Source organism: Chlorocebus sabaeus, chromosome 10, assembly GCF_047675955.1.
Source record: "Chlorocebus sabaeus isolate Y175 chromosome 10, mChlSab1.0.hap1, whole genome shotgun sequence".
In the NCBI taxonomy this organism is placed as follows: Eukaryota; Metazoa; Chordata; class Mammalia; order Primates; family Cercopithecidae; genus Chlorocebus; species Chlorocebus sabaeus.
The window spans coordinates 57328324-57341810 of NC_132913.1; the positions used below are offsets into that span (position 1 = coordinate 57328324).

The 13487-nt window shown below is 37.2% G+C and overlaps 1 protein-coding gene across 3 annotated transcripts in view; it reads left to right on the forward strand.

Annotated features, from left to right (window-relative positions):
- The window catches only part of UBR3 (ubiquitin protein ligase E3 component n-recognin 3), a 268897-nt gene that overhangs the window by 202373 nt on the left and 53037 nt on the right, over positions 1 to 13487 (forward strand). For all 3 annotated transcript variants that reach the window (XM_038001943.2, XM_007965316.3, XM_038001944.2), the window contains exons 31-32: positions 1634 to 1736; positions 13239 to 13342. In XM_038001943.2, the coding sequence (XP_037857871.1) occupies positions 1634 to 1736; positions 13239 to 13342 (207 nt within the window). The remainder of the gene's footprint in view (positions 1 to 1633; positions 1737 to 13238; positions 13343 to 13487) is intronic.

A 13487-nucleotide genomic window follows, 5' to 3' on the forward strand; every position in this document is an offset into this window, starting at 1 on the left:
AACACTTTTAGGTTTTAGTCATTAAAACACTCATTAAAAGTAAAAATTACATGCTTAGTAATCTCTTATGTATAATTGAATTAAAATAAAATTTACCAATCTTTAGTCATGTTTTGCCTCTGCTAAAACTTCCCTTGTTCTCAGTATCGTCTGTGAAACCAGGTTACTATAAAAACTGGAAATTTGGGGAACTTACTTGCCCCAAAAGTGGGGGTTAATAGTATTACCCACCTAGAATTTTTGTGAAAATTAATTGAGATTATCAATCAATGTAACATAATGCCTGGCACATAATAAGTAACTAAGTCATTAATAGAATGAAGAAATTTAAGGAAGATTTAGGCTACATATTGACTTATAAATAGAAGATGAAACAGGGTATTTAGATTCTTCTGTTTGTTAAAGAGAGATCAGATTGAAACTTACAAAAATATATTTCCTTTATCCTGCCCCATAGAGTAGAACATTTATTTTACTCAAATTACAGCTCTCATATGTTTTATAACAGCTTCCCAAAGCTACTGTACACATACACGCATATACACATAAACACACATGCACACCCCATACTATACCACTTGTATTGATGGATCTTGAGTAAGTTAACAAAAAATATAGTTAATTTCTAGGTCTGCTGACTCAGAGCAACAATATCTGGTCTAGTTTTAATTAGAAAGCAAGTAACAATAATAGGTTTGTGTCATTCAGTTAGCTTTTTTCCTAGATTTAAGAATGAATTTTAATCATATGTTAAGAAGTATCATATCTGAATTTCTAAAATATATCGTTGTTTATAGACCACTTCAGTGGGCAGAGTTCGAAAATATTTTTTTAAGGGAAAAATTTTGATTTCCAAGTATCTTTGAGTATGTGTGGCACAATAATTATTGTCATTTGTACCAAATGACAATTTATACCAAATGACAATTCTTGTCATTTATAACAAAAAAAGAAGAGATGCATCAGATACAAAAGCAACACTTACGGGTTTTTTTCCAGAATAATTTTAAACGTGATATTTTCTTCTAAATGTCATGAGCAGAATTTTGTTGAAAGCCAAGATTGGTAGATTATTGTTATAATTCAGATAGAAGAAATTTAAATAGTTGAAATGGTACCAAATAATACTCTATTTCAGTTACTGTTTCTTTATGTAGAATCCAAAGATGATGAATTCACTCTTCAGTCTAAACAAGGTTTAGAGGGACATATAAGGCAAAGAAAGAACTTCACCTAACAGTGAGCTATTAGGATGTTGTGGTTCATGTTACCCAGGGTAGAGGATTGAAGATAATAGTAAAGTTTGGTTAGGAGGAGACCACAATGGTGAGAAGTACAAATTGGCAAAGCTGTAGCATAAAGTCAAGGACAAGTATGTCTGTGATAGGAGATGAAGAAAACCATTCCTGTATTGAGCATAAGGACAGTCCAGATTCTAGCACAGATTATTTGGATATGTATTTCAGAGTTTACCGTAAAAGAGAGTATGAAGTAATTGGGACTTAAACTTGGTGAATTTTAATTGTCAGGATAGGAAACAGGTTTCCTTATGAAATAACTAGAAATTTTGTCTGAATTTTGTTCTGGAACAAATGTGTGAACTTTCTAATTACCTTTCCTTCAATTTTTTCAGATCAGCTGTTTCATGTATTAGCCTTGCACATGCGGCTTTATAGCATTGACTCTGAGTATAATCCCTGGAGAAAGCTCACCCAGTTAGAAGAGATGAATCCACAGTAAGTATAATTGAAAGACTAAAATCAATTAAAACTCTTTATGAAATATAGGTGTTAAATATAAAAATGGAATTGAAATTTCAATATATGTGATTTTTTTCACATTTTCTTTATGAAACACAGAAATATATCATAAGAATTGAAAATAGTTTACCATTGTGCTGTCTGTAAAAATTGCATACAAATTTCCACCATGTGAGAAAATCTTTTTTTTTTTTTTTTTTTAAACTTTAAGTTCTAGGGTACATGTGCACAATGTGCAGGTTTGTTATATATTTATACATGTGCCATGTTGGTGTGCTGCACCCATTAACTCGTCATTTACATTAGGTATATCTCCTAATACTATCCCTTCTCCCCCTCGCCACAATAAGACCCGGTGTGTGATGATCCCCTTCCTGTGTCCAAGTGATTTCATTGTTCAATTCCCACCTATGAGTGAGAACATGCGGTATTTGGTTTTCTGTTCTTGCGACAGTTTGCTGAGAATGGTGGTTTCCAGCTGCATCCATGTCCCTACAAAGCACACGAACTCATCCTTTTTTATGGCTGCATGGTATTCCATGGTGTATATGTGCTACATTTTCTTAATCCAGTTTGTTATTGATGGACATTTGGGTTGATTCCAAGTCTTTGCTATTATGAATAGTGCCGCAATAAACATACGTGTGCATGTGTCTTTATAGCAGCATGACTTATAATCCTTTGGGTATATCCCCAGTAATGGGATGGCTGGGTCAAATGGTATTTCTAGTTCTAGATCCTTGAGGAATAGCCACACTGTTTTCCACAATGGTTGAACTAGTTTACAGTCCCACCAACAGTGTAAAAGTGTTCCTGTTTCTCCACATCCTCTCCAGCACCTGTGGTTTCCTGATTTTTTAATGATTGCCATTCTAACTGGTGTGAGATGGTATCCCATTGTGGTTTTGATTTGCATTTCTCTGATGGTGAGTGATGATGAGCTTTTTTTCATGTGTCTGTTGGCTGTATGAATGTCTTCTTTTGAGAAGTGTCTGTTCATATCCTTTGCCCAACTTTTTGATGGGGTTGTTTTTTTCTTGTAAATTTGATTGAGTTCTTTATAGGTTCTGGATATTAGCCCTTTGTCAGATGAGTAGATTGCAAAAATTTTCTCCCATTCTGTAGGTTGCCTGTTCACTCTGATGGTAGTTTCTTTTGCTGTGCAGAAGCTCTTTAGTTTAATTAGATCCCATTTGTCAATTTTGACTTTTGTTGCCATTGCTTTTGGTGTTTTAGACATAAAGTCCTTGCCCATGCCTATGTCCTGAATGGTATTGCCTAGGTTTTGTTCTAGGGTTTTTATGGTTTTAGGTCTAACATTTAAGTCTCTAATCCATCTTGAATTAATTTTCATATAAGGAGTAAGGAAAGGATCCAGTTTCAGCTTTCTACTTAGGGCTAACCAATTTTCCCAGCACCATTTATTAAATAGGGAATCCTTTCTCCATTTCTTGCTTTTGTCAGGTTTGTCAAAGATCAGATGGCTGTAGATGTGTGGTATTGTTTCTGAGGGCACTGTTCTGTTCCATTGGTCTATATCTCTGTTTTGGTACCAGTACCATGCTGTTTTGGTTACTGTAGCCTTGTAGTATAGTTTGAAGTCAGGTAGCGTGATGCTTCCAGCTTTGTTCTTTTGGCTTAGGATTGTCTTGGCAATGTGGGGTCTTTTTTGGTTCCATATGAACTTTAAAGCAGTTTTTTCCGATTCTGTGAAGAAAGTCATTGGTAGCTTAATGGGGATGGCATTGAATCTATAAATTACCTTGGGCAGTATGGCCATTTTCACAATATTGATTCTTCCTATCCATGAGCATGGTATGTTCTTCCATTTGTTTGTGTCCTCTTTTATTTCACTGAGCAGCGGTTTGTAGTTCTCCTTGAAGAGGTCCTTTACATCCCTTGTAAGTTGGATTCCTAGGTATTTTATTCTCTTTGAAGCAATTGTGAATGGAAGTTCATTCATGATTTGGCTCTCTGTTTGTCTGTTACTGGTGTATAAGAATGCTTGTGATTTTTGCACATTGATTTTGTATCCTGAGACTTTGCTGAAGTTGCTTATCAGCTTAAGGAGATTTTGGGCTGAGACGATGGGGTTTTCTAAATATACAATCATGTCATCTGCAAACAGGGACAATTTGACTTCTTCTTTTCCTATCTGAATACCCTTGATTTCTTTCTCTTGCCTGATTGCCCTAGCCAGAACTTCCAACACTGTGTTGAATAGGAGTGGTGAGAGAGGGCATCCCTGTCTTGTGCCAGTTTTCAAAGGGAATGCTTCCAGTTTTTGCCCATTCAGTATGATATTGGCTGTGGGTTTGTCATAAATAGCTCTTACTATTTTGAGATAAGTTCCATCAATACCGAATTTATTGAGAGTTTTTAGCATGAAGGGCTGTTGAATTTTGTCAAAGGCCTTTTCTGCATCTATTGAGATAATCATGTGGTTTGCGTCTTTGGTTCTGTTTATATGCTGGATTACGTTTATTGATTTGCGTATGTTGAACCAGCCTTGCACCCCAGGGATGAAGCCCACTTGATCATGGTGGATAAGCTTTTTGATGTGCTGCTGGATTCGGTTTTCCAGTACTTTATTGAGGATTTTTGCATCGATGTTCATCAGGGATATTGGTCTAAAATTCTCTTTTTTTGTTGTATCTCTGTCAGGCTTTGGTATCAGGATGATGTTGGCCTCATAAAATGAGTTAGGGAGGATTCCCTCTTTTTCTATTGATTGGAATAGTTTCAGAAGGAATAGTACCAACTCCTCCTTGTCCCCTCTGGTAGAATTCGGCTGTGAATCCGTCTGGTCCTGGACTTTTTTTGGTTGGTAGGCTATTAATTATTGCCTCAATTTCAGAGCCTGCTCTTGGTCTATTCAGGGATTCAACTTCTTCCTGGTTTAGTCTTGGGAGAGTGTAAGTGTCCAGGAAATTATCCATTTCTTCTAGATTTTCTAGTTTATTTGCGTAGAGGTGTTTATAGTATTCTCTGATGGTAGTTTGTATTTCTGTGGGGTTGGTGGTGATATCCCCTTTTTCATTTTTTATTGTGTCTATTTGATTCTTCTCTCTCTTCTTCTTTATTAATCTTGCTAGCGGTCTATCAGTTTTGTTGATATTTTCAAAAAACCAGCTCCTGGATTCATTGATTTTTTGGAAAGTTTTTTGTGTCTCTATCTCCTTCAGTTCTGCTCTGATCTTCGTTATTTCTTGCCTTCTGCTAGCTTTTGAATGTGTTTGCTCTTGCTTCTCTAGTTCTTTTAATTGTGATGTTAGTATGTCAATTTTAGATCTTTCCTGCTTTCTCTTGTGGGCATTTAGTGCTATAAATTTCCCTCTACACACTGCTTTAAATGTGTCCCAGAGATTCTGGTATGATGTATCTTTGTTCTCATTGGTTTCAAAGAACATCTTTATTGCTGCCTTCATTTCGTTGTGTACCCAGTAGTCATTCAGGAGCAGGTTGTTCAGTTTCCATGTAGTTGAGCGGTTTTTATTGAGTTTCTTAATCCTGAGTTCTAGTTTGATTGCACTGTGGTCTGAGAGACAGTTTGTTATAATTTCTGTTCTTTTACATTTGCTGAGGAGTGCTTTACTTCCAACTATGTGGTCGATTTTGGAATAAGTGCGATGTGGTGCTGAGAAGAATGTATATTCTGTTGATTTGGGGTGGAGAGTTCTGTAGATGTCTGTTAGGTCCACTTGGTGCAGAGTTGAGTTCAATTCCTGGATATCCTTGTTAACTTTCTGTCTCATGTTGACAGTGGGGTCTTAAAGTCTCCCATTATTATTGTATGGGAGTCTAAGTCTCTTTGTAAGTCTCTAAGGACTTGCTTTATGAATCTGAGTGCTCCTGTATTGGGTGCATATATATTGAGGATAGTTAGCTGTTCCTGATGAATTGATCCCTTTACCATTATGTAATGGCCTTCTTTGTTTTGTCTCTTTTGATCTTTGATGGTTTCAAGTTTGTTTTATCAGAGACTAGGATTGCAACCCCTGCTTTTGTTTTGTTTTTTTGTTTTCCATTTGATAGATCTTCCTCCATCCCTTTATTTTGAGCCTATGTGTATCTCTGCATGTGAGATGGGTCTCCTGAATATAGCAAACTGATGGGTCTTGACTCTTTATCCAATTTGCCAGTCTGTGTCTTTTAATTGGACCATTTAGTCCATTTACATTTAAGGTTAATATTGTTATGTGTGAGCTTGATCCTGTCATTATATTAGCTGGTTGTGTTGCTCGCTAGTTGATGCAGTTTCTTCCTAGTGTCGACAGACTTTACATTTTGACATGTTTTTGCAATGACTGGTACCAGTTGTTCCTTTCCATGTTTAGTGCTTCCTTCAGGATCTCTTGTAGGGCAGGCCTGGTGATGACAAAATCTCTAAGCATTTGCTTGTCTGTAAAGGATTTTATTTCTCCTTCACTTATGAAACTTAGTTTGCCTGGATATGAAATTCTGGGTTGAAAATTCTTTTCTTTAAGAATGTTGAATATTGGCCCCCACTGTCTTCTGTCTTAGAGAGTTTCTGCCGAGAGATCTGCTGTTAGTCTGATGGGCTTCCCTTTGTGGGTAACCCGACCTTTCTCTCTGGCTGCCCTTAACATTTTTTCCTTCATTTCAACTTTGGTGAATCTGACAGTTATCTGTCTTGGAGTTGCTCTTCTCGAGGAGTATCTTTGTGGTGTTCTCTGTATTTCCTAAATATGAATGTTCGCCTGCTTTACTAGGTTGGGGAAGTTCTCCTGGATGATATCCTGCAGAGTGTTTTCCAACTTGGTTCCATTTTCCCCATCACTTTCAGGCACCCCAATCAGACGTAGACGTAGATTTGGTCTTTTCACATAATCCCATATTTCTTGGAGGCTTTGTTCATTTCTTTTTACTCTTTTTTCTCTACACTTCTCTTCTCGCTTCATTTCATTCATTTGATCTTCAGTCGCTGATACTGTTTCTTCCAGTTGATCGGGTCGGTTACTGAAGCTTGTGCATTTGTCACGTAGTTCTCGTGTTATGGTTTTCATCGCTCTCTGTTCTTTTAAGGTCTTCTCTACATTGATTATTCTAGTTATCCATTCATCCATTCTTTTTTCACGGTTTTTAGTTTCTTTGTGCTGGTTACGTAGTTCCTCCTTTAGCTCTGAGAAGTTTGATCGACTGAAACCTTCTTCTCTCAACTTGTCAAAGTCGTTCTCCATCCAGCTTTGTTTTGTTGCCGGTGATGAGCTGCGTTCTTTCGAAGGGGGAGATGTGCTCTGATTTTTTGAACTTCCAGCTTTTCTGCACTGCTTTCCTCCCATCTTTGTGGTTTTATCTGCCTTTGGTCTTTGATGATGGTGACATACTGATGGAGTTTTGGTGTGGGTATCCTTTCTGTTAGTTTTCCTTCTAACAGTCAGGACCCTCAGCTGTAGGTCTGTTGGAGTTTGCTTGAGGTCCACTCCAGACCCTGTTTGCCTGGGTATCAGCAGCAGAGTCTGCAGAAGATAGACTATTGCTGAACAGTGAGTGTTGCTATCTGATTCTTGGTCTGGAAGCTTTGTCTCAGGGGTGTACCCTGCTGTGTGAGGTGTGAGGTGTCGGTCTGCACCTAGTGGGGGATGTCTCCCAGTTAGACTACTCAGGGGTCAGGGACCCACTTGAGCAGGCAGTCTGTCCGTTCTTAGATCTCAACCTCCATGCTGGGAGATCCACTGCTCTCTTCAAAGCTGTCAGACAGTGGCATTTACCTCTGCCGAGGTTTCTGCTGCTTTTTGTTTAGCTATACCCTGTCCTCAGAGGTGGTCTACAGAGGCAGGTCGGCCTCCTTGAGCTTGGTGGGCTCCACCCAATTCGAGCTTCCCAGCGGCTTGTTTACCTACATAAGCCTCAGCAATGGTGGGTGCCCATTCCCCAGCCTCGCTGCAGCCTTGCAGTTAGATCTCAGACTGCTGTGCTAGCAATGAGGGAGGCTCCGTGGGCGTGGGACCCTCTAGGACAGGTGTGGGATATAATCTCCTAGTGATCCTTGTTAAAGCGCAGTATTAGGGTGGGAGTTACCCGATTTTCCAGGTGTTGTGTGTCTCAATTTCCTTTGGCTAGGAAAAGGAATTGCCTTCTCCCTTGTGCTTCCCAGGCAAGGCGATGCCTTGCCCTGCTTCAGCTCTCGCTGGTTGGGCTGCACCTGCGGACTGGCGCCAACTGTCTGACATGCCCCAGTGAGATGAATCCGGTACCTCTGTGGAAAATGCAGAAATCACCCATCTTCTGTGTTGCTCACGGTGGGAGCTGGAGGCTGGAGCTGTTCCTATTCGGCCATCTTGGGCATGCCCCGACCATCCCCCACCGTGAGAAAATATTTTAAAGAATCCCACTGATATTTATGCAGATGAAATATTCAATTGGAGGCACATAATGGCTGGTTGTCTCTCTTTTTACGTCACAATTAGTCAGTGGGTTCAGGTAGCTTTAGTCACATTCCTCCATTGTAAAGTGCCCCGTTAGTCTTTCACCTAATGGTTTTAAGGACCCCTGATAATCTTGCTAAAATCCATTATTTCATTAGGTGCTGCAAAATGGTGATTTAAAAAAAATCTTTCTTCTGATTAGATGGAATGTTTTTATAAAGAACTTTACCATATCAACTATTCGTTCACCCTGAAATATAGTTTGGCAGGATGAACACTTGATTCTTTTCTGATTTATAAATTTTCAAAGTAAGGAATGGATGCCCTATCAACTTCCAATAGTGACCAATAAGTTTGGTTTTTTGTGTATTTTATGATCTCATGGATTTTTATATATTTGATGTGTTTCACTCCATTTCAGTCTTCTTTTTGATACAAATTGATCCCTTTTACTTGAGACTGACTTTTGTACTTTTGACGTGAGCCAAGTAGTCTTTCATCATATGTTTGCATTCTGGTACAAGTTGACCCAGGTTCATTTTGTACATGTGGTCTTTGGTTCTCTTTTCTACAGAGGGGTGCATCAATCCATTCATTCATTCCAATTATGGGTCAGTGATGTGCTAGGAAAGATCTGTTTTTCTCTCCATGCTTAGAATGGCTACTTTTATCTTAGCCAATAACTGCCAGGATTTTTTTCTGATTATTATTGAGGAAGAAAACTTACCCAAAAACAGTATTATCACTTACACATTTTTTGGCTAATATGAGTGATTAAAAATGGGATCCTAAAATAATGGAAATTTATTTGATTTCTAGCAAAGTTAAATATTTTTATATTTATTAGCTATTTGTATACACTCTTTGTAAATGATATATTTAGGACCTCTGTCCATTTTCTGTTGGCATCTTATTGTTTAAAATTATACGAATGATTCTTCATGGTTTAAAATATTAAATCTTATTTTGTCATAGTTGTTGAAGTGTTTTCCAAAATATGTTTGCCTTCTACTTTTGTAATTACTTTTCTTGACCCACTGAAGTTTTAAATTTTCATGTAGCCAGATCAGTCAGACTTTATATTTCTTATTTTTTCGTATTACTTTCATACTTAGAATGCCCATCTCTTCCAAGAGCTGATGTATACTTTTATAACTAGTATTACAATGTGTAATCCAGTCTTAGGATTTGCAGTATCTACCTATATTTTCACTTTAGGGTTTTCTCATGGGATGATTTTTAAAACTGTATGAATATACTTGGAATTCATTCTCACCTATATTGTTAGGTGAAGATCTAAAATTTATTTGCAAATAACCAACTAGGTTTTTTTAGTGATTTTATATCCTAGTTATGAAATATTAAGTGTTCCTACATTATAGGCCTGATTAGGAGCTTTCTTCTTTGTTCTATTGAGCTCCAAGCCTATTTCTCTGATAATACCATGCTGGTTTATTGTTGAGGTGATTTATTATGTCTAATTATCTGGTGGAGTTAGGTTCCTCTCGTTTCTCTTCTCCAAACTCTGACTCCCAGTTTTTCTTTGCTGTTCTCATTTATTCTCCAGAAGATTTTTAGAACCTTTTCTAAGCCCTTCCCCTCACTTATAATTTTTTTTTGAGACAGAGTCTTGCTCTGTTACCCAGGCTGGAATGCAGTGGCGTGATCTTGGCTCACTGCAACCTCCACCTCCCGGGTTCAAGCAATTCTTCTGACTCAGTCTCCCAAATAGCTGGGACCACAGGCGCACGCTGCCACGGCTGGCTAATTCTTGTATTTTTAGTAGAGACAGGGTTTCACCATATTGGTCAGGCTGGTCTCAAACTTCTGACCTTGGCCTCCCTAAGTGTTGGGATTACAGGTGTGAGCCACTGCATCTGGCCTCACTTGTAATTTTGATTATAATTATTTTAAACTCATAAATTAATCTGGGAAGGTAGTTATCTTTATAATATGCAGTTTCTTCAACTAGAAATATTTCCCATTCTTTTAATTCATTTTTTGTTTTATTCTGTTGTATGCATATTATGTTGCAGTTTTGAAACATTTGTTAATTATGCATTCTTAGTAGTATATAATTCTTGCATACGGCAGTTCAGACTGATTTTAAATAATGTTGGAAAGTCACATACAATAATAAGCAAATTAATAATAGCATAAAGGAATCCACCTCTAATTTTGAGAAAGATTGCTTGTATTGTAGAAAGCAATTGTTAGCATATAATGTAAAATAAGAGTCTAGAATTCTGTTAAGCACTGTAAGTTTTTCAGTTGTATATACTACCCCTATTCAACTATATTTAATTTTTTTGTTTGGGAATGCTTTTCTTTTCTGTACCTAAAAGCTCTGCAATTTGTTGATCTTTAGGTTATCATGCAAGAAGTTCTCAAGCCTTTTTGATTTTTGTGCAATAAAGTACATCTTTGCATAAGAGTGAAATTGGGCTAGCTTAAATGGATCCATAAACTTTCTTCTAATTTTCAGTGAGAATCTTTTAAACACCTGTTAAATTTAATGTAGCAGTTTGATAATCTAAAATTATATACCACTTGTTTATTTGTTCATTCATCCATCCATTTTCCCATGAATATTTCATTTGTTTATCCAGCTAGTTTTATTAACTGTTTCAGTCCAGGCATTGGGATATAATGATAAGCAAGATATCATTCCTGTGGAAACTTCTTCTAGGCACTAAAGATATAAAGGATGAATTAGAGGAACATAAAATTGGCGGATATTGAATAGTTAAAGGCAATGGCCATAGGGGTGGCAAAGAGGAAGTAGAGATAAAGTCGTTAGGACTTAGTGCCAATTAAATATGGGGTGAGTAAGAGAAGATGGCTTTGGGATGTCCTCAAGTTCCTAGCTTATTTATTTATCATGCTTTTATTGGAGGACTGTCATGTTTTAGGCATTGTTATGTTTCAGGCATTGTGTAAATGCAGGAGGATATAAGAAATAAGCCACATCAGTACATAGATTATAGAGGGGAAAGTATTAGGTTGGTGCATTGCTTTTAGTGGCAGAAACAGCAATTACTTTGGCACCAGCCTAGTAGAATGGTTGTGACTGGGGTGGGAGTGTGCATATAGAGAGAAAGATTATGAATTCACTTTCAGGACTGTTGAGCTGCCTGCCTGTTAGATTTACAAGTGGAAGTAATGGATATTCAGAGATAGAGAGTTCGAGAGAGTCATTGCTGGACATACAATCATCAGTGTATAGCTGGCAATTGAAATCGTGGATTAGAAGGTCTTTCAAAAAGAGTCCTTAGTGAGAAAAGGGAGAATTGGAATCTTGAGGAATAACAGTATTTTTTGCTAGAGAAGATGAACCTGTGAAGAAGACTAAAGTGGAGTAATCAGAGAGACAGAAGGGAACTTGGGACAGTGTTTCACAAAAGCCAAGAAAATTTTCCAGGCAGAATGTTCAACTGTATCTAAAGTCAAGTCAAGGGTCAGTAAGATAAGGATTTAAAATGTCCACTAAATTTTGTAATTAGGATATCATCATTGATCGTGTGAAACTATTTCTGTGGGGAAGTTGAATAATAGAAATGGTGTGACCCCTACACATTTTTTTTTGTTTTTTAAACCTTGGCCTTGCAGAGAGGTTAGAGAAACTTGAAAGACAATATCAGGATTCATAGCATTAATGAAGGGTTACCTTCGGAGAGGAAAACAAGTATAGTAAGGAATATTTGTAGAAAATGGAGAAATTCGAAGAGCTGTCTTCCTCTGTCAGCTAAAAGTTTCTTAGCAGCAGGGGTTGATTTACTCACCAATGTGTTTAGTGCCTAACGTGTAGTAAGTAATCCGTAAATATTTGCTAAACAATCGAGCCCAATAAAAGAGTTGAACAATTTTGTTCATCCCAAGTCTGAAGTGTAGCTTCAGAATTTAGCCACTTCTGGAGCTTAAGATTTACTTTTGTTCTCTGTCATTAAAAATTAAACCTGTAGTCAAAAAATTAACCTTCTAAAGGCATTTAAAAAATTCTTTTAGAATAAGCTCTGCTTTATAGTATAGTCTGTTTTTCATAGTACTGCACATTCCTAAGGTTTGCTACTTTATTTTTTATGGTGTACTTTTTAAAATTTATTTTTTTGTAGAGACGGGGTCTCACTATGTTGCCCAGTTGGGTCTTGAACTCCTGATCTCAAGTGATCCTCCCACCTCAGCCTCCCATGCCTGTTGGGATTACAGGCATGAGACACCACATCCAGCCCTTTTATAGTGTATTTTAAGTTCTGCTTTGGTTATCTCCTTTTGAAACTTTGCAAATGTTAAAGATGTATTTGAATTTTGTTACTTACAAAGTTGAAACATTTTATTTTATTATTAATTTTGAGACAAAGTCTCCCTTTTTCATCCAGGCTGGAGTGTAGCAGCACAATCACAGCCCATTGCAGACTTGACCTCCTCTATTCAAGCAATCCTCCCACCTCAGCTTTCCAAGTAGACACACACCACCAAGCCCTGCTAATTTTTTATATTTTTTGTAGAGGCGGGTTTTCACTATGTTGTCAATCTGGTCTCAAACTTCTGAGCTCAAGTGATCCACCTGCCTCAGCCTCAGCCTCACAAAGTGCTGGGATTACAGGCACGAGCCACTGTGCCCGGCTGAAACATTTTAATAAGAGCAGTTAACCATACCTTTTCAACAGGAATCGATTTGGGAACTGTACCTATCTTTTTTTAATGATGTGAAAACTTCCTTATTCGTTTGTGATAAGTATCCTGTAAGCCACTCCATTTGTAGTGAAACTAATTCTTTCATTCTGTATTTAATGCTTTAATATCTGTAATCTGAGATCAGAAAGACTCATAATCAAATTAATGTACCCTAATTGTTTACTTCGATAACATATTTTCTGTGCATTTTCTTTATATTAGAATCAAGAGAATATGAGTCTAAAATATAATTTTTTTGCAAAAATATGAGTCCTAAGGTTTTTTTTTTTTAGATTTCTTCTTTGTTGATTACAGTTTTTATTTCTGATCCATAGATATATATGTGACATATAAAATAAATTAGAAAGAGAGAAGATATACAATACTATCTAAAGTGACTGTGTTTTTCTTTTAGGCTGGGATATGAAGAACAACAGCCTGAGGTTCCAATTCTTTATCATGATGTAACATCCCTTTTGCTCATCCAAATCTTAATGATGCCACAACCCTTACGCAAAGGTATGTCTTTATAATTCAGATTCTTTGATTATATACTATGTATTTTGAATATTCTAGAGAGTATAGAGACAAATAGGCTAGGTGTGGTGGCTCATGCTTGTAACCCCAGCACTTTGGGAGACTGAGGTGAGTGGATTGCTTGAGC